Genomic DNA, 21,663 nt, shown 5'->3' with positions numbered 1-21,663 from the left:
AATGCCCATTTTCATCTCATGATACTTATTCCAGAATTCATTTTTCTGTTTATTTCATTGTTTTTCTTATTGCATTATAATTATATCTCATGTTTATTGCAAAATCCTCTATTTTCACCTTTACTTCCTTGGTTCCTTTATCATGTCTGCTGATACACCTCTTCAGCTTTTTCTCAACAGAAATTATACTGTCCTTAAGTATAAAGCAGTTATATTATTATTAATATTAATCTGGCACTGAATTTGAAAGAAATTCCAGAAATACAGGCCAATATGTAAACACATTATCAGACTTGTATCATTCAAAGAATATTGTGTTTTACTGTGTTATCACAGTCCATATACAATGGTAATATTTTCTGTTGTGCTTAATGCATTCATAGAATTGTTTTCTCACCAGAAGGACCTAAAGGAAGTCTTTTCATACAAGATTATATCAGAGTTCTTTACAGTATACAAAGATTTCAGTTGCATTGGTTCTCACTCTTTGAGGAGATTGTTAGTAATAATAAAACAACCACACACACAAAGAAACCCAGAAAAAAAGGACCCCCAAAAATACAAAATAAGAACAAACCCAACCACAACTCCCTAGCCCTGGGAAACTTTTTAATGGCTTGATTTCTGTGTTCTTCATATATATCTGTTGAATGTTTTTCATAAATACTTTTACTTGCTTTTCTGTTTTTCTCGTGTATTAAATCAAAAGGAGCATTCGGCAAACAAATGACTGATTCCCTTGGTAGTCATTGTTTCTTTATTGCACCCTGCTTAAGAAATGACAGTTTCTTTTTATCTGCAATTAATGTGTCAGAGATGTGTTTAATTCCACATTTCATATTCATATTTTCAACCCCCTGAAAGTTCTTGGAGAACAATCTAAGAGAATTGTTTAATTCCTTCTACTGACAATCATTAATGTAAATCCTTCTTAATTATAAATCAGATTACATTAATTATAAGTCACATGTTTTCTTTTTTCTGTTTTTCAGTATTTTTTTTTATTTCTGTGTGTGGGTTGTTTAATTATATATTGTACTACTACCTTAAATTCTTTTCCATTAAACTATTTTTTTTAGCTCTGGGAATTGCTAAATATGCTTGAATTTTCTGGAAGTGTGAGGTCAAGTGATCAAGTGTTTTACAGTCTTAAATTTGTCATCCATCAGTGCTAGACACATGTTTTGTAAAAGTGAAATATCTTAATTTCTGCCTTTCCAGTGGTATGAAATACAAGACCTGTACATAATATCTTATGCTAGCTAAAATGTTTTTAGGTATTAGACTTTTTTAATTGAAAGCTTTGCTGGAAAAAAAAAAGTTACTCGCATGCTGTTGATCATGTTTGAGCCTGCCTTTGTTACCTTTCTTATCTGGAAAAAATCTTACTAAACTAAGTTTGAAATGACTAGCTTCTTACTTATTGGGATGGGTTTGTGTTTCACCAAATACTAGTTGTTTCAAAGAATATGGATGACTTACCTCTTGGAGGTCTGTATATAAAATGGTGTTAGACATTTGTTTGCTTTAAAGTTGGATTGAAAACCGTACTAAAGTGAAAAGTGAGCACTTGTTGACTTCAGATCATGTTTGTCTGTCGAAATTTGTGGACCTGTGTATACGTAGTGATACAGACATGTATGTACTGGGTCTTTATGCAGATTCTGGGACAACAGATTAATGACTTCACGCTTCCTGATGTTAACCTGATTGGAGAGCACGCTGATGCTGCAGAACTTGGAAGAATGCTTCAGCTTATTTTGGGATGCGCTGTGAATTGTGAACAGAAGCAAGGTATTTCATTTTGAAAGCATGTATGCTTCAAGACAGTGAATGAAAATCCAGCTTACTGTATAATCACTTAGGGGAAAATGATATTTCTCAGGTTGCCACTAGAGACAAGTAAGTATCGTTTTTATAAGTGATAACGTTATTTTGTCCTACAGATAAGAACTACTGTTTCCCTAGTTTTGCACTCTCAAATTGTGGAACTGGTTTCGCTATCAACATATGTAGTTTCAATTTTTGTTTGCTGAGCTAAAAGGGAATTCCAAAAAGGAAAATTCTGGGGCCCATGCTTTCACCATTTATGAGGTAGCTCTGGGTAGTTAGGGATCAAAAAATACGAGTGGTTTTAGGAATGCATTCTGGCCACCTTCTTATTGCATGGCAGAGAGCAATCACTATGACTGGAAGCTGTTTTGAGATATGTTTGATGTGATCTGGGACGCTGTAGTTTCTAAGAGTTTTTGATGAGATTGGCAAATAGGAGTAATGACTGCTGGTGACCATGGCCTTCTCAGCAGGTGCTGGAGACTAAGCATCAAGGACATCCAAAATGGCACTTAGGGCCCTCGTTAGGCGATTGAATCCCATATCAGCAGTCACTGAAAGACAATTCTGATTCTTTTGACTCCTGTGGTATCAACTGTCTATCTGACATGCACAATTAAAATAGGGACCCTTTCATTTTTCCTGCAGATGCTGCAGAGGATGTAGTGGACAGTGGAGACACTAGTTAGTGTCCCAGATCTCTTGCTCTAAACCACCCATATCCTTGGGTGTTGCTGTGTGTCTTATTGTTAGCCAATTACCTTAAATTACACTTATTTCAAGCCATGTTATGATAACAAAGCAACCACAATTTATTCTTAATACATAAAGCAGGGAACATAGAAACATAGTTAATAAATACACAGGTGGATAAATAAAATGATGTTTATTTATTTACATTGAAGTTGTGTTGAAGATCTGTCTCTTTGTGATCTCACTTGTTGCAGTTTCCTTTCTGGCAAAATGGCAGCTAATCTTTCAGACCTTTTGTCTTCCTCTTGCATATTGCATCTTAGCTTTTTAAACTAATTGACCTGTTCTAGTTTTCTCAGGTGTCTAAATTACTTTTATGTCTTACTATGAAATTGCTTTTATACTTTCCTTGATCAGGAGACAGTCTGGCTAACCTATTAATTAAAGTAGAGGTGATTTTCTTCCACAAGTGCAGAAATAACTCCTTTATTAGACCGTCTGTCTTTTCTGTCTTATGTAAGATTCTTTCTTCCTTTTAGTGATAATTCGGCATCTTCAAGTGAGAAGTATATCTTATTCCAGTATTTCTTTTAATGTTCAGACTGATAGAGTAAGAACATAAATAATCAAATTATCTGAGCACTCTAGTTATGTGTTTTGAATGAGATTTGGCCTTACACGATTAATCACTTTGAGGTGACTGATCCCCAGCATCTTCCTCTTTGGCAAAGAATGTAGGTGGCATGTAAAGGTGATCATCTCTGACTGGACACCATACGATACTGGGCAAATTATAAATCCCTCACTTTGTCTAAACATCAGAGTTTGTCATTCTAACCATTGTCTCTTTTTGCAAAAATACTTACAGAGTAGCTCACGTGGACTTACAGGTGAGCGAGGATAAAGTGGAGGGAATTTAGTTGTGATATAGTGTAAAAATTAAAACGGAAACTAAGAACAGGCATGGAAATGACTTGAAATGAGGATGTTGTAGAAAGGACATTAATCTTAAATTCACAGAAAAGGACAGTCTCTCCTTGGACTGTGTACTTGTGTAGCCTGAATAGTTTGGTAACAAAGTTTTAAAAAAAAAAAAAAAAAAAAGAGTATAGGTAGAATTTATACGCAAATTTCAGAATTTACATCTTTAAAGAGTGAGTTGCAAGAAGGAAAAAAAAAGATGATAATCGTTTAGTTTTTTTCATTGTTGCAGTGTTCCAGTGCACCTGGATTTACATCTGATCAGATTTTGTGATAAAGTCTTGTATATTTTCTTGAGGTGGGACTTAATTGGCAGTTATGCATTTGTATGTCATCTGTGATACCTAGTCAGTTTGTGGGAAGGATACAGCTTCTGACCTCATGTTTTGTGTGTAACATTCCAGAATGCTCTTTTTTGTTTTTTTCCAGAGTACATTCAGACCATAATGATGATGGAAGAGTCGGTTCAACATGTTGTCATGACAGCTATTCAGGAGGTATGCTGGAGTACCCACAGTGTGCAAAAGTTCAGCTTTTCACTGAATATGTTTTCACAAACATATACTTTTTTTGTTTTTAAGTTGGAAAAATCAGTTAAAAGTAAATAAAATAAGGGTAGAATAGGTTTTGCCATTTTGCATTGAAAAATATCATCTAATTTTTCCTTAGAGACACAAAGCAGTAAAGTTTGCTTTATGTCATGGAACTCCACTTGAATGTCCCACTTTTCTTTAAATCTAGAAGACTGAAACTTCTAGATGTTTTTGATACTGGGTTCCCTTTCCTATACCTTTCCTACCCTGTGTGTCCTGAAGTACACTAGACTGCTTCTGTATGAGTTACAGATATGATAGAATTTCATCAAAATTTGTACCTTGTAATCATAGAACTGCATGAACTAAAGGAGTTAGTGTTTTCTTTACTGGACAAGAAAGAGAAATTTATAGCAGAGTATTCTTTTGTCAGTCATAGTGTTATGAATAAGGTAGTGAAGGTATTTGTGATAAATACTTTTTTATGTGTTGGGAAGTATACCACTGTGTATTTTGTAAAAGTGCTGTTCAGTAGTAGGAAACTTGATTTGCTTCTGAGACTGCAATGGTTATGGTGGTTAGCCTGAAGAGTTTCTTTATGTAGTGAAGGATGTCATGGTCATCTATCAGTGCTGAATTGCATCAAAAATACAGATAGGCACATCAGAGAAGTAAAGTAAACCGGTGTGTTGATTACTACTGCTAAGAAGCTGCTCAATGACTTCTAATGTGGCCAAAGTGCCCAGAAGAGACGTGCCTATTAGTCTTTACAGATGCAGTCTTTACTGTCTGGAAGGCAAGTAAGGAAAGCAGGAAATCATTGGTTATAACCTTTCATCTGAGCCTGAATGAGAAAAACTACATTCCACGTTGAAAACTAGGGTAGTTTCACTTTAATGCCTAAATACACTAAGAGCTATCATTGAGAGCTTATTGGAACTCCAACATCAATTATTACTTTGACCAATGCTGCATCCATGCAATTCTAGATCTTGCTGGCTCTGTATGGACTCATATATGTAATTTTGCAGACAGAGTGTTTGAAATGGGTGTTAAAAGAATCCTTATGCTAAATCATCTTTCAGTCACTGCTGCCAAGAGCAGGCAAGAACCAATTTGACTGAAATTTGAGATATTTTACTTTAACTTTTTTTTTAAGCTATGAGATAACATTTTGGTGGATTTTCTTACCTCATTAAACTTAGCTTTTAGCATCACTTTATCCCTTAGTGTCTTTAGAAAAGCCTCTCTTTAGAAAAGCCTGCTGTTAAAAATCTCCTGGATGTTAATTTGATAAAATAGCTGGATCTGAAATAGCCTATAAGTCTTGGCATTTGATGAGTAGGCACTGAACTTGTTTGGTGTTTGTGCCCTGTCTCAGAGAATAAGAGTATCTGTTCTGGAACACATTTTGAAACTCAGTGAATCAGAAGGCTTACTATTCATGGACTGGTGCAATTCTGAGTGATTTTAATGCTGCCTTCTAGACTGTGACTAAAAATGTAAGATATTTGGACCCAAATAAGGAGAACCTGAGGTGCTTAACCAAAGAGGTCAGAAAGTATCCTCAAAAACAAGATAAGGTTTGAAGAGACCTTTCAGAGCTGTCTTTGACTTCGGAGGGGTGAAACTTCATTCTATTTAAGGGTTTTCTCTATTTCTTGGACTTGGAGCAGGTCTCAGAATCCAAGTGACTTGGACTAAGCAGTGTGTAGGAGATACCAAAATAAAGTGCTTAGGAAAGTAGCTATATATGCATATTTGAAAAGTTGATATGTCACCTAATCCAAACATTTCAAAGCACTTGACATGCAGTTACACTTTCTTCAAAATTAGGTATTTAAAAAAACCTCTCTAGGCTTTATCGATGTATTATGTAATTCATTTTTTTTTGTTTTAGCAAAGCACATATAAGTGTCTTGATACTTTATGGGTTTTCGTAGATCATCTTAGTCATGAAAATAGTTTTGAAAAGAAGCATCTGCCTTTTTCCTTTTTTTTTTTTCATGAAAAGCTGTTTTTAGATGGAAAAATGGGCATTTTGTTTTAAATTTTATTTGGTAAATTTATTTCAATTTTTAATTGCTTGTGATTTTTCAGCACTTTGCTTTCTTATGTTTAAAATAAAAACATTTATAATAAAACATGGCTAGCACTTTAGAAAGGTTTTATGAATTTAAGAATGCTTTGCTGGCACTTCTATCAGTGAGGTCAAATTGATTTGGTTTATTACCACCACTTATTTTCTTAGATTCCAATCTGCAGATGTGTGTTTCTAAATGCAGACAGTGTACAAGGTAGAGGAAGAGCAAGAATTATATATCTATCAAAAATATTGGCAAAAAAGTATTATATATTATGTGCTATGTGTTATGCAACATATTCACATATATTCCATTTGTAGTGTATTTTAATTTATTGTTACTTGCAATTAGTATGTTATATTGTATATAATATGAAATGTATTTTTAATTTCATAATTGGCAGATTTTTTTCTGAAGGCAAAGAATCTTTCCATACAGAAATTATTTCAGCTATTCTGTATTTCACTTTTCTTGACATCTTTGCAGAAAATAACAGGAGAATTGCCAAAGCCTTCTCTTTGGACTAAAGCAAGTCTGTTTTCCCTTTTTTGTGCAGGTCAAGTTGAAAGTCAGAGTAGGCTCTTTACAGCAATGTACTAGAGATTGTCAAAACTTGTATGGGTGCATAGTAAAAGCCCTGCCTATCTGGATTAATAATGACAGTGTTGCTTCCAAAAAGCAGAAACTTTTGTCCTTTAAATGTGCAAAGGTAACGGGATTTTGAACAGATAGAAAAATATGTTATTGGGTCTGTTAGCAGGAAGGGGAAAGTCATGCTCCATTAAAGAATACACACTATATCTTATAGTATTATTATCTTTAAAAAGTAAATAAACAAGAAAGGGAAACAATCTCCTGAATATAGAAGCTGGAATATGACATTGTTTCATGGGCTTTTAACTGAGTTAGTACAATATTAGCAATTGCAGAAGAAGCTTTTCAGATAAGGCAAGTATTTTCAACTTCTAACATTATCAACTAAGTGGTATAGCTGCACTTGCTGCACAGTCATGTAAATTGGGTGTTGGTGAAAAAAAGCATTCATAATTCAAGTTATTCATGTCTGTGGATTTTGTGATAGTTAAACTCTAATTTTCCCTAATATTTGTGTGTCTATGACAGCATGAATTGTACAGATTTCACGATCAATGAACTATCAGTTCTACAAGTATTTTTTTAAGACATTTTGCCAAAGCTGTGAGCTTGGAATTGTATAGATACAAAAGAGTAACATGAACAGAATAGGAAATAACAATTGCTTCTCATAAAAACCAGACTAAGAGTTGTAAAAATTGTCACAGTGCCCAGGTTAGTGTGCCATATAAAATCCAGAATTAGCTCTTTACCACAGAATAAGCTCTTCTGAATCTAAGTAACATTTTGATTGTTTGAGCTTGTGCTACTTTGTCTTTATTCTAACGTGGTAAAATAAACCAGAAAAAAAAACAGCAGGGAAATAAATGTTAGATGCTTGCTTTGTTACCATGCACAGTGCTTAAGAAGACTGTTCTTTTACTGTAGAGGCCTAATGCTTATTGCTGGGTTTTGCAGGCACTTCTTTCATTTGCCCTTTTATAACCTTTAAAATCTCTTCATATCATTGTTCAGTAAAGGTAAATATTAAAACAGATGAAAATAGTGTATTTAAGCTAAATTATGAGGTGAGAGCTGAAAGCCAGTTCTGGAGCTGCAAAATTGAAGACCTTTGTTCCTACCTGTAGTTTGCTTGTCAAGAAAACAAGGCTTGCAGCTGTGGAGGGAGAATGAGAAGGCCACTTTCCACTGCATTTTGTTCTCTTGGGTCAGCCAGTTCAAATACTTGAAACAAATAAAATATTAAATGGTTTCCACACTAAACTCAAAGTATTGGCACTGACTCATACGTAATAAGACTGTGTGGTCTGATACCACACTTAAGGCTGGATGTGAAGCTGTAAAACAGCAGCAGTATTTCAGGAGTTAGACTGAATGTGAGCATGAAAATAAAGGAGATATGGCAGAACACAGTAAGGACGTTTGCGTTTAAAATTAAAACAGTGTATTAGTAATAAAGAATCCAGAAATGGTTAATATGCCATCAAGCAGTTAACTGTTAAAATGAGCGTTTAGGAGCACTAACCTTCTCTACCATCAGAGATTGGTGATTGGCTAGAAACAATGTGGATAACAGGAAAAATTAGGCAAACCTGTTATCTTGTATTTCTTTAGATGGACAAAGTGTAATATGTATTCTGAGTTGACATATACATGTATGCAACTGCATGAAATTGTAAAAATACAGCATTCAATAAAACACATCTTGAATTTTTCAAGAAATCTTGTAGAAGTTAGTATTGGTAGTTAGAATGGTGCTGTACAAGATGTGCTGCTTATAGTAAGATGTTTGCTTTTAAGAGAGGAGAAAATAGGAAGAGGCAGTCCAGAAGTAGAACATAGCCAGGACATCTGCTTATATATACTTTTGTCCTCTCCTATGTGTGGGAAAATGTGTTGGGAAAAGGTAGAAAAGCTCCTTCCTCATCCCTGTTTACTTTCCCTTTTCATTCCACATTTCCACCCACTTCTTAATATGAGTGTATTGTTAACTAACGATGAGAAGTCAGATTTGTATATTATTTGTGAGTAATCTGTTGGTCTCATTCCCATTCCTTGTCTGGACACAATCCAGCTGCCTAATTCCTTAGATTTCATCTTTAGAATACCCACCATGTAATATTGCAAGAATGCTTCCTGTCTTTCTGTTGTTGTGTTTGCTCAGTCTCCTGTTGTGTTTGCATGTCTCCTATGGCTCTTGACTTCAGGGCCTCATGTGCACTTCCCATGACATTTTTGTGCCCCAGATTCCTGATGCACTCCATGGAGGAATTCACTTCACAAATTTAGTTTAACATTCATGCTACACCCATACCATGTATCTCCAGTACCCAATTCTTCTCTAATCTGTCAGCTAATGTAGTTAGTGTCATCCCTAATTCTCACTAATTTTCCCCTGATTCTCCCTCCTTGGAAAGACATCTGGATGTGGCTGTGAGCAGCCTGCTCGAGTAGAGGGTTTGGACCAGATGACCTCCAGAGGTCCCTCCCAACCTCAGCCATTCTTTGATTCTGTCCTTTTTTTCTTCTGGATGTTTATGCAAGGGCTTCTCAAGTAGAGGAAGTTCTTGGAGAAGTGGCAAAACATGCTGCAGAATTAAGGCATTGTATTTATTGGCCTCAGCTTGTTTCCTTTACAGTAATCTACAGAAGGGAGCAACATCACAGTGGCCACTAGTAGGTTGTACAGCCTCTGGTATTGCTCCCGCATAACTCTGGAGCAGGGCTGTAAGCTGGGTTTCTGAAGTGGTAGTTGTATTGTGTCCAGAAGGGGTATGTTGAATGTCATGGGTATGTTACTGTCCCTTACAGGCTGCATGCAGCCTGGGTCTTGCCAGCTGGAAACTACTAAAAAGGCTTAAAGGGTAGTACTGACACAGTGTCTGGAGCACGGAGGGAGCGTGGTTGTGAGCTGTGTTGTTGGGTATGGAGCAGGGTGAATAGTTCAGCACATGGTTAGTCTTCACATCCCTATTAGTCATCTGGAAAAGCATTTAAACAATAGATAGTGAAATGGAGCAATTAAAACAGGCATAACAACACTAAGAGAGGGATTGGAAATTCTTGTTTTGGATGGCAAAACAGCTTCAAAAATGTGGCCTTGAATTCAACACAATTTTGTAAAGCCACTATATATGGTAATGAAAAAGGCATGTGATTTCATTTTTCAGGGCAGCTCTGAGGCCAGAGACTTTCTAATTACTATTGCAGAGAATGTGGGCTTCATGGAAAGCTTCATTTCAGGGTTGTTTGTCACTGTAAAGATACGGATAAAATGGAAAGAATTCAGCAGTTAGCAACAAACATGGTCAAGGTCTGAGGAGGACTTCTGATGACAGATAGATGAGTTTAAACATATAGTATACAGCTAGATCCCAACTAAGGAGATGGGGAAAGGAAGAGAAATGTAAGTGTATAAATATTTGAGTAGTGTAAATGTCAAACAGAGATTTGCTCTTGTGTATGGTGGTATAAACAGAAAGGATGTGGAGGAAACGCAAACCCTATGCTATACACCAGAAGAACTTTGCCAATGGAACCAGTTCCAAAGGCACTGGGTTCTGTAAGGAATAAAGGAAGCCCTGTCTCTGGCAAGAGCAGCCAGGCTGGACGGGAGGCCTTGAGAAAATGGGGGAAGGGAGGAGATGAAGGGGGTGGGGGAGAACGAAGAAATCTTGTGATATTGGTTAGGTTCAGCTCCTTTTGTTTGTAACTTCTGTGAGTTGTGCCATAGGAGAAACAATAAAAACATTTCATGTTTGGGTAGAATCACAGAAATGACAGTTATGTTTCTGTAATGCCTCCTTTTGAGTTAGCTATGTAGTATTTCTTATTTTTTTAACCTGATTTCTTATGTTACAGCTAAAAACAATGTTTTCCAGACTAAAATTGCTATCAACCATTGATCACTCAGTATACCAAGAATTTTATTATTTATTCTTAAGAATAACATTTGTAGATTTATTTACTTATTTATTTTGCAAATTGCATGTGACTCCAGAAAATGAAGTTTGATTGTTTGCACAATTAACTGAAATAGGTATATCCCCAACTTTTGTCAAATAAATAAATAAATTGGTACAAACTTCCAAATGATCAGAAAATGAAAACTATTGGCAGAGAACAATTTATGGCGAGTCTTTCAAATGCTGATAGCTTCCATCATTCAATGCCATTTTGGTAAAATGTTCTGCACGATATACTGCAGGTTTCATTGTAGATAAGGATGTGCTTTTGCAGAAGAAAATGGGATGATGTAAGATTTCATTTATATTGCTTTAAATGTAATAAATTTTGAAGGTTACTTTCAGTAATTTTTTTCTGAATGTCATATAAAAATGAAGTGGAAAACTTCATTGTTGTCAGAATGAAGCTCGCAGAAGTTCAGATCAATTTGGTATTTCATTGAAGCTTAGCTTTTAATATAAAAGTAAATCTTTGCTTTTTCTAATCCACTGTAATCTAATTGCAGTTGATGAGTAAAGAGTCTCCCGTCTCTGTTGGAAATGATGCTTACATTGACCTTGATCGGCAGGTATCTAAGACTAGATGTTTCTCTTCCTTCAATTATAGTATATCAGTGCCCAATCATTTTGCTTTATTAAGAAGCCTGTCTTTGTTGTAGAGTCATGAAAGGATTTTGTGGGAAATTCACGTAAGGAACAGAAAAATGAATTTCAGTATTTTAAGTCATTTTGCTTTATAAGTTGAGTTTCCCATTTGGGGTATTTAACAGAAAAAAAGTCATTTTGGAAAAAAAAATAGCTATGTGATGTAGTATAGCAAAACTGCAGACTGGTGTAAATTTCTGGGTAATGAGAAAGAAGAATAAGAATGTTTGTAATATTCATCAAAACTTTTTTTTTTGCCATCTCCCACTTCTAAAATTGGCTAAAACAATGTATAGATTTGGTTCAAAATTCTTAAAGCAGTCCTGAGTACTGTTACAACTTGTAAGAGAGTTAACTTTACAGCATTCATATAAAAATGCGGAAGGTATACATTTTTGAACATAAAACCCTTTATGGGGATTACCTGAATATTTCCCACTACTTAAAAGATTCAATGTCTTTTTTTTCCAGAAGGGGGTAGGGCTCTCCATCACCATGTTAATTGTAATCCTGTCATGCAGTTTCAAGTGACTAGAGAGATTTTACCCTAATTGTCCATTCCCTGTATTCCACCTTCCAATCCTTTGTGTATTTAAAAAGTAGATTCAAAACCGAAATTACCCACTCTTCGCATCTGTAAAGAAAAGTGGTATTGACAATTTTTTCCAGTGTGTGCACAATTGACAAGGTCTTCAGACCCAAGTTCTTCAGGATTTTTAAAGTCTGTTCATAGAATAAATGTGGTAATTCTAATGCTTTTTTGTAAGACCAAATACTCTTAAATATGTTTACTTCTGTCACACAAATTAAACACTGCTCATATCTGCTTCTTTATTTCTTTTTAAGAGCAGAATTGCCTCACTTTCAAAAAAAAAAAAATTAGTATATATCCTAAATGTAGTAATAATTGTGCAGTCATGTAGTTCAGAATTTTTCTACCTGCTTTACAGAGAGTGATTAAACTAAAAATATTTGTTGTTTATGGTAGCTGAAGAAAACTACGGAAGAATTAAACGAAGCACTGGCAACAAAAGAAGAAATTGCCCAAAGATGTCACGAGTTAGATATGCAGGTAGGTTTCCTATATTGTATCTGTTAGTAATTACTGAGGAAGAGACTTAAGAATTTTTAGGTAGCTGAAGACAAGACATATAGTATGGAAATCTAATTTGTACATTGGAGAAGAAAATTGCACGGTAATTCTTTTGCTTTCCTTGCACTAGCAGAGTGAAGTTTGTTCTCTCATTTTGATGCAATGTTACCGTAACTAAGATGATTCATTCTAACAAAACTTTTATTCAGATAGGAAGGAACTGAGCTGTGTGGCTCAATGCTTGAGCTAGAGAACTCCTAGGAGTAGTGCAGCTGTAACAATTAGTTTCAACCCAGTCAGAAGTTACTTTTGTCTACCAGCTCTTTATGGGTTTAAACTGAGCCTTACTGTAAAATTGAGCATATGTAATCTGGAAGACATGAAGAGGGTAATGAGGGAGCCTAAGCAGGCATTGTCAGTGAAAATTCTTGGTGCTATAATTCAGCTTTTTGCCAAGCTGTTCACTAACTGTTAGAATTAATGAAGTTGTTTGCCTTGATTTGTGTTTCATGGTGGATTTTATTTGATAATACAAGCTCTTAATGAAGCATTTCCTTCTGTTGAGATCTTCATATTTCTTCTCTTGCTCTCCTCCTCCTCTTGCATATTTAATAATAGCTCCTATGCAGCTTACTAATATATGAACTCATGCTTCAGCTGCTGTTTGGAGCACTTCTGGTTCTCTCTTCACCAGTGCTTGTTTTCACAAAACTGTTGGAAACTGAGCCATCTTGGGATTTTGTTCCTGTTTCAGATCTGCTTACAGTTGACTTCTGGATGAAAAAATAAATAAAATCAGAAGGGCACAGCCATCGCTTGGATATCCAGAGCTGGATATTCTATGGAACTGATAGGCATTGTTTCATTTGGAAGTCAATTTTAAAAGCTTTAATATGAAGTGCTAATTTTACTTGTTTGGAAAGTACGCAGACATCAATATACTGAACTCATTTTCTGTGATAGCTAAGACTTTTTGCCTAGATGCTTCTGAGAAGTACAGTTAAAATTACATTTTATGAGTGGTAAATTCTACCCCTAATGTTGCCATATGTTGTTACATCACATAGCAATTGAATACCTATTAAAGTTACAGTTTGTCCTTTGTGAAATGTGATTATTGAAACCTGTGCATTTCCATTAATGAGTTGTTTCTACTGTATTATGCACACAAGAAAATTGCTGTATAGAGCTGGATGGCTCTATTATTCCAGTTCCTGTATCTCTTAAAACAGGTTGCGGCCCTTCAGGAGGAGAAGAGCAGCTTGCTTGCCGAGAACCAGATTTTGATGGAACGTTTGAATCAATCTGATTCTATCGAAGATCCCAACAGCCCTGCAGGTCGTAGGCACTTGCAGCTGCAGACACAGCTAGAACAACTCCAAGAGGAAACATTCAGGTAGAAGAGTTGCATATGGGTAGATGGTTTGTTTGTAGCTGGTAGCAGACATGACTATGTGTTTGCTAGTTGAAATCCAGGTAACTAAATGAATGACTTAGGAACTAAATGAATGTGCTGGACAGGCTTTAAAGACAAATAAATAAAAACCACCTCATTGAGAGCTCCACAACGTTTCATCTGATAATCAAGTTAATATTATTGAATGTAAACAGCTGAAAAAAATCCTAGGATAAAGACATCATGTTCAGACTCCGTACTCCCTGAAAAAAGAAAAAAGGTGGAAATTTCTGCATGAACATTGACTTTTTTGGATTATTATAACAGAAGAGAGTTAGGTTATCTTTCCATTAAAACATCACAACATTGGGATGTTCCATGTAGAAACACTGACATCAAATAGAAGGCATCACAAAACTTGATCTGCTTCTATATTTTTCAATAATCAAAGCATTTGGGAGTGTCTGCAGTGCTGCACACTGGGCTGCTGTTTTCCTTTCTTGCATAAGAAGTCTGTTTCTAGCATTCTTAGAGAGGATGATGGTGAAGAAAAGTAACTGTTTCTCAAGCTGAGAAATCTGTTTCATTTCTACAGATTAGAAGCTGCCAAAGATGACTACAGAATACGCTGTGAAGAACTAGAAAAGGAGATTGCTGAATTGAGACAACAGACAGAAGAGCTTACTACATTAGCAGAAGAGGCTCAGTCTCTGAAGGATGAGATAGATGTACTCAGGTACACACCACAAAATTCTGCTTAAATAAATTAATTACTTATTATATGCCTAATCAGTAAATATTAGCAAATTTAGCAAATTTATACCATCTAATGGCCATAACAAGTTATGTACTGGTCTCTGAGTGTAGACTATTCTATGCTCTTCATCACCTTCGTGATGTGGGTGTCCATTCCTGTTGGGAAACCTTTTCCTTTCATGGGATTGTTTGGACTTGTGCTTTGGTTCATCATATAATATGGACAACATCTGTTACAGCTGTCTTTGCCACTGAATTTTTAGCACCCATAGTTGTAATGACTGACAATGGTAGGGGTTTGTAAGGTGGGACAGCCTCTTTTACAACATCAACATAATCCTTCAATGGTGGTATCTTACTGCCATGAATTATTCAGAACTATTTGTCTGCCACTCAGCTGTATCTTTTATTCTACCAATTCTAACATGATTCCCTTTAATACTGACTTTTCTAATTCACTAGCTTTCTACTAAAGACATTCATCTTTACCTTCTCTGTCATTAATGTAAGGAATGAACCCAACATACTGCCCAATTCTGTAAATGATCTGTGTGGGAAGTTTGGGTTTGAAGAGTAATTCCTTGCATCAGAGAGAGTCTCTGTGCTTTGCTGGGGGTTATGGAGATTTGGGTTGCCCCAGGATCTCATAAACTGACCACCAGCAGGGGTTTTTCCAGATTTCATAGGAAATTGAGTATGTAAATGAGTTCCAAAATGAAGCTGAGGAAACTGTAATAGTTGGGAATAGGGAGGAGAGAGGGCAGGGACAGTGCCATCCAGACAGTGTTCCAGGTTGTTCATTATGGGTGCTACTATGTGAACTTTGTCATTCTTTGAACCAGAGGGGTTTGTTGTATGGTGTTCATTTGACAGGAGTTCAGGACTCTGGATTGTGCCATGTATCTCTGTCCCCATCATCGTCATACATAGCAGTCATAACTTTGGGTCTGTTCTGTCAATTTGTAGCAGTTGTTGCCGTTGCTGCTAAAGTTCAGTGGGGAATTGGGGTTGTACTTTATTTTGTAGGTATTTACTCTGTGCTTACTGTTGTTTATTGCTGGCTTTGTGTCATAGTGCTTTTGGAAAGATTTTGTTTCTCAGCTTCTAACAAATAAATTTTAGCTTGTTTGTCTCTTATCATGTCTACCATAGCCATCAAGCAAATTCAAAGGAACCATCATAATCCTGACTTGCTCTTTCCTTTATATGACTTTTATTTTTCTCTCTCTCAAACCCTGATCATATGTTCAGTACAGTTTTTCCCCCACCTATTGAGTAATTCAATGCAGGTTATTATATCCTAATTTCATAAGCTTTTGCCTTCCATCTTTCTATCCAGCACATACTCCTGACTTAAACCCCATGTTAGTGGTCCCAGTAGTACTGGTCTTACGGCTCCCCAGTGTTACTTAGTGTGACTCACAAGGTGAAGTAACACTAAGCACTTTTTTTTTTTTTTTTGCTGATGTTGGTCTGCCAGAAGGAGCATATTGTGAATGCCACTTCAATGTCACAGTCCTTTTCAGATCCTCCAAATGAGTGCACAGACCACTTCTCAATTCTGCTTAAGTAAATCAGTTACTAATTACATGCCTAACATTTACTGATTAGATAGCTTAGCAGTATTACGCTATCTGATGACTGTAATAAGTCACTCAGCGGTATCTTGAGTACTTTCCACTCACCTATGCCACAACATGAGTGTCTACAATCATCAGGGAGTTTGTATACTTGTAGTCTGGTTACACGTAATACAGATTCTCCAAATGCCTGCTACTGGCTTTGTTTATATTTTCTAGTTAAGTGAGGGTGGCTTGGACCATAAACTTCTCAGATCCCTTGCTGTTCACATGAACAGTATGCAGTATGTGCAATGCTGTGCCTCAGTTGGTATTCTGGAGTGTCCGTCCTCTGTGTTCTGGAACACCAGGATTTCTGTATTTATCTGTACCAGATAGTGGAGGGACTGAGACTCCATTATTTCTACTAATCACAGAATCATAGAATGGTTTGGGTTGGAGGGGACCTTAAAGGTCATATAATTCCACCCCCCACACCATGTGCAGGGACACCTCCCACCAGACCAGGTTGCCCAAAGCCCCATCCAGCCTGGCCTTGAGCACCTCCAGGGATGGGGCATCCACAGCTTCTCTGGGCAGCCTGTGCCAGGGCCTCACCTCTCTCACAGTAAAGAATTTCCTGCTTATCAGTGTAGAATCATTACTCCTTGTCATGTCACTACATGCCCTTGTAATGAGGCCATGGAGCCTCATATATTGCAGTAAATATGGAGGGAACAAAAAGTGGAATATGAAAAGGTCTTCCGAGGGATACGGTTGCTGTACTTTTTTATAGCTGGGAGAATGCAGTGAGGCATCACATCAGGGCATGAGCTGAAGGTCTCTGAGCTTTTGTTGATGAAACTTATTAACAATAACTAACATATATACCAAGTTGTAGGTGTTTAGTTCATAAGATACTTTTGTTTAATGTCTCTGAGTTGCACATTTTGTAAAAATGCAAGTCAGATTTTTTTCATCATCTTTAAAAAATAAGTAGATTACTACACTGAAAATAAAATTTAAACTTTAGTTTATGAAACATGTTAGAGAGTCTGACCCTCCAGTATTCTGTATCAGAGACATTCTTCATGTCCTACAGGAACTAGCAAACCCATGTTTATGAATCTGTAGTTCTTGATTTTTTTCTTTTTTTTTTCTATTTCAACTTAAGGTTTATTTATAAAACTAAGTCAGTATTGTCAGCAGAAGTCAGATCTTGAATCCAGCAATAGGTATAGCTTGCACATTTGACCTTGATGGGGAACAGTTGACCACACTGAACAAATGTGAAATGGGTACTGTAGCCTTCAAAATGATACAGACCTGTGTTCAAACAGTACTCTTTAAAAGTGCTTCAACAGCTTTTTGAGGTAACAAATGGTGGAAGGGAAGCAGACAACTTAGAAGCGAAAACATCTTGTAATGTAAGAATATGGTCACTTTCTCATGTTCCTCATGATGTCTCATAATGTGTTCTGCATGAATTCAAACTACAGAGGAAGCTTCAGGACATACAATTTTGTTAGCTTTCAGAATATAAACCTGATACAAATCTGTCCCTCCAGGCATTCTTCTGACAAAGTAGCCAAGTTAGAAAGCCAAGTTGAGTCGTACAAAAAGAAATTAGAAGACTTGGGTGATTTGCGGCGGCAAGTGAAACTCTTAGAAGAGAAGAATACGATGTACATGCAAAATACTGTGAGCCTGGAAGAAGAACTAAGGAAGGCTAATGCAGCACGCAGTCAGCTAGAGACGTACAAGAGACAGGTGAGAAAAAACGTCATCAGTGCAGCAGTTCTCTGCATTGTTTAACAATTCCTTGTCATCACACAGCTAATACCTCAAAAAAGAAAAGATGAACAGACAGCTCCATGTGTTTAGGAGAGTTGCTTGTTTTGTGGGCGCTGCCTTTTTATTTCTTTCCTGCAAGTCTTATCATTGTTTGAATTTTACCTTTGTTTGCTAGTATACAGTATTTTTCTCCTTTCAAAAAATCAACAAATGTTAACACTTTTCTCAAACTATTCCTAAATCGTACTCAGTATTGAGGTTTGAGTTACAGCCTCTTCTTTAAGAAAAAGTATCCACTTTTCACTTAGAAATTTCCAGCAGTAAGGAGCATAACATAAATCAGGTAAGTTATTCCATTGCTTCATCAACTTTTTTATTTGAGGTTCTAGTTGTGCGTAGATGTAAAGAGAAAAGGATGTATATCACCCTTGTTGTTTATATGCGCTCAACAGAGTACAAAATTAATCACCACCACTCTCTCTGAAGTGAAAGGCATTTATCTTGCTTAACAAGGCACTATGTGATCATATTTCTGTAATGGTGGAAGATGTACTCAGTCTTCTCTCTGCTTCTGTGCTACACTGATATGACATCATTCTTGGACTCTTGTTACAGATCAGACAGAGCTGGGTTTGTTAAAGCAGTAGTGCCCACTCAGTATTCCTGTCTGATTGTGAACTCCGAGTGGTAGTCATGGTACAAAGGTCCCTATATATCAGCTTACAGCAGAGTAAGAATGCAAAAGCCACCACCAACTACAGTGCATGCCCTCATGCCAAGTGTAGCCTGAGAGTTGAGAACTTTTTTTGTGTGTATGTCCATCTTGGTTATCAGGACAGTGAGCTTCAGCCTCTGTGGGCTAATCGTAAATACAGTCCAAGTGATTCCACTAGAAAAGAACTTGGGCAAGGAAAACACTGAAATAACAGACAATCAAAGGGAAAAGTAAAACCAATGGCCTTTCATACACAAGCAGTATTATGTTAACTAGCAAGAAATATTCCTTGCCTTTGAACAGTTCAGCATGTGATATAATTACGTAACTTTGGCAATCTGCATTGATTGTTCTCATTTTACCAATGGTAAGGATTTTAGAAATCTTGTCCTGATTTTAGACAGTCCTGTCATTTGTTCTGCAAGAAGTACTCCTTTTTGCTATCATTCCCCATGCTTTATAGCAGGGATTTCACACCTAAAGAGCTGTTGATTTGTACAAAAGTGGTCTGCTTTGTGAGACTGAAATAAACCTCAAGTTTCTCATGTGACAGGTGTGCGTTCCTTTCACCTAACCACAGTGCCTCAGAATGAACACAGTGTATGTACCTTAAGTGTCTGTTTGTTTGGGCTCCTTTTGAGATCTGCCTCTGAGTCATGAACTGTCATTAAATTAATTCCTATGAATCCCAAGTTCTGCTATAAAAATTAAGCCAGATAGAAAAATTCAGATGTTATACCCTTGTTGAGCTGTCCATAGCATGCCACTGTAGGGCCATATGTCTGGTCTGTTGTGTGGAGGGATCCAGTCGGATTTAAAAAGATGTAATCAGAAGAGTTACTTTGATTTAGAAGCTCTGTGCTGTGCAGGTGTTGTGCAGAAATACAGTGGTGTATAGCGATCTCAAGGAAATTCCATCTTCATCTTACCTACTTGTTTCTGTGAGATGATGTTGGTGATGGTATACTGTGCTGGGAGATGCAATAGCATTTAGTTAGGAATTTATGTTCACTGTTCTGAAAGTAAGCCTTTTATTGCAGCATGAAGAATTAAAATGTGCAGATTCCAGGATTGCTTTCTGTAATTTTAATTCAGTCCCTTTGTGCATGTGCATTCTGATATATTTTTAACAGTATGTCCTTTTCTTTGCTGCAAGATGCCTGCTTTACTCATTCCACATGTCAAATAATGCTCAGTAAATGTGATGGCAGTTCTTTTTTTTATTTTATTTTAGTTTTCTGCATTACCATGTAGCTGTGTATCTGTCTATACAATCCCAAAGTCCAATTCAAAATAATTTATTTCCTGCTGTATTTTTCTACATAATTATGGAACGAGTGATTACAGACATTAATGCATATTCCATGTGAGGTGGGAATATACCTTCTTTACAAGAGGGGACAATCACAGGTGAAGGCCTTCATTTTTTAATATCCAGAGGGATGGAAGTCAAATCTGAGAAATTCAGTATTTTCAACTCTAGCATTTTGATTTATTTTTCTGATAATCTCAGAAATAACATGCCTGTGTTTTTTTCCCAGCCTTTAAGAACAACAGCAACAATGTCCTTCATTCTAAAATTTAAGCCTATGCAGCTTTTCTGGCCCAGTAGTTATTTTGTTATAGCTATACACATTGAAAATAAAAGGCAATTGGAACCACTAGGTAATCTTATGTAGGTATGGCTGCTGTTTTGCTTCAACAATTCGTTAGTCACTCTCCCTGTAATCTGAAAGTCATGAAAAGCCTTCTTATGAGTTGCTTCAGAAGAAGCTGTATGTCTTTAGCTGAGTCATCATTCAGCTTATGTATTTTCAGGTCAGTCTTTTTTTTTACCATCTTAAATCTTTTTGGATTAGTTGCTTCCTTGCTTTCTGCATTAGGAGTGTTATTAATGTCTGGGGATGAGGTTTTGCTAGTAAAGGCTGAGACCTTTGAAATGACAGAACTTCACTGACTTACCTTCTGCTCACTGATTGTTTCTGCTCAGCTTTCAGATTTCTACTCATTTCATTAATTGCTTAGTAATTTGTAATTGAAAGTATATATGTGACACTTAGCAATGTATTTCCTTCTGAAGTAAAGAAAACTACTTATGAGCCTATGGGTGAATCTTTATATCAGTGTATTTTAAAAAAAGGTGAGGAAAATCTCAGGTCAAGAGATATTGCCTGACTACAAAAACTGGTGGTTGAGTTCTGAGCAAGACTTGTGAAACAGAGTTAACGAAAGGTTGAAGTTAAAGTGGATTTCTTCAGAGATTTTTCTTTTTCCTACACTTCTGAGATAGCAGGAGGATTTTTCTACTTTTCCTAAGCTCCTTGATCCATAGAAATATATAGCTTTTTTTAAAAAAAAAAAAAATTCCCTGTAAATCATGCTTGGACGTAAATTCCTGGTTTTAAATATACAGAACATACTTTACAATTTTTTGCTCCTTTTGTTTATGGTAAAACCTAATATTTGAATGCTTTTAGTTTTGCTTGAAGCTCAGAACAACTGATGAAAGAAGGTTTTAGTATGTCCTATAGGTAAATATTTCACTTGTTTTACAAAATGACTTGTGGTGCATGGTAATTGGCTACTTTGTCTTGTGTATTTTGTTTTAATATTAATATTTGCGGACAAATTATTAATTCTTGTTCTCACAGGCAGTTGAACTACAAAACAGGTTATCTGAAGAATCCAAGAAAGCTGATAAATTAGATTATGAATGCAAACGGCTGAAAGAAAAAGTAGACAGCCTCCAAAAAGAAAAAGATGTAAGTGCCAAGGTGTTACTTTTTTGGTAGTAGTAAAAACAACTTTGTGACTTTTATAACACAGGCATATGATAATGAAAACTAGATGTTTACAGCAAGCTTTTTAAATTAGAAACTCTTTTTTCACATAACATTTCCTCATGTGTGTTTACAAGATTCTTTTTAAATCTTAGAACTGTACAGCATAGAACAAAGTGACTGTACAAAAACATCATCAACACATTTCTAAGAGGAAGAGCCTTCACAGTTGTGTTCTGAAG

General features: G+C 36.2%; 1 protein-coding gene across 4 annotated transcripts in view; it reads left to right on the top strand.

Annotated features, from left to right (window-relative positions):
* The window catches only part of HOOK3 (hook microtubule tethering protein 3), an 86,920-nt gene that overhangs the window by 33,949 nt on the left and 31,308 nt on the right, over nucleotides 1-21,663 (top strand). For 3 of the 4 annotated variants that reach the window (XM_038170794.2, XM_038170795.2, XM_072031448.1), the window contains 8 exons: nucleotides 1,662-1,794; nucleotides 3,937-4,004; nucleotides 11,190-11,252; nucleotides 12,317-12,400; nucleotides 13,654-13,817; nucleotides 14,413-14,553; nucleotides 17,701-17,902; nucleotides 21,293-21,403. In XM_038170794.2, the coding sequence (XP_038026722.1) occupies nucleotides 1,662-1,794; nucleotides 3,937-4,004; nucleotides 11,190-11,252; nucleotides 12,317-12,400; nucleotides 13,654-13,817; nucleotides 14,413-14,553; nucleotides 17,701-17,902; nucleotides 21,293-21,403 (966 nt within the window). The remainder of the gene's footprint in view (nucleotides 1-1,661; nucleotides 1,795-3,936; nucleotides 4,005-11,189; nucleotides 11,253-12,316; nucleotides 12,401-13,653; nucleotides 13,818-14,412; nucleotides 14,554-17,700; nucleotides 17,903-21,292; nucleotides 21,404-21,663) is intronic. The other variant, XM_072031447.1, reaches the window with a different exon arrangement.

The sequence above is a fragment of the Anas platyrhynchos genome, chromosome Z, assembly GCF_047663525.1.
Source record: "Anas platyrhynchos isolate ZD024472 breed Pekin duck chromosome Z, IASCAAS_PekinDuck_T2T, whole genome shotgun sequence".
Lineage (NCBI taxonomy): Eukaryota > Metazoa > Chordata > Aves > Anseriformes > Anatidae > Anas > Anas platyrhynchos.
The sequence above is the reverse complement of the archived record's forward strand: the minus strand, read 5'-3'. Positions and strand labels throughout refer to the sequence as shown.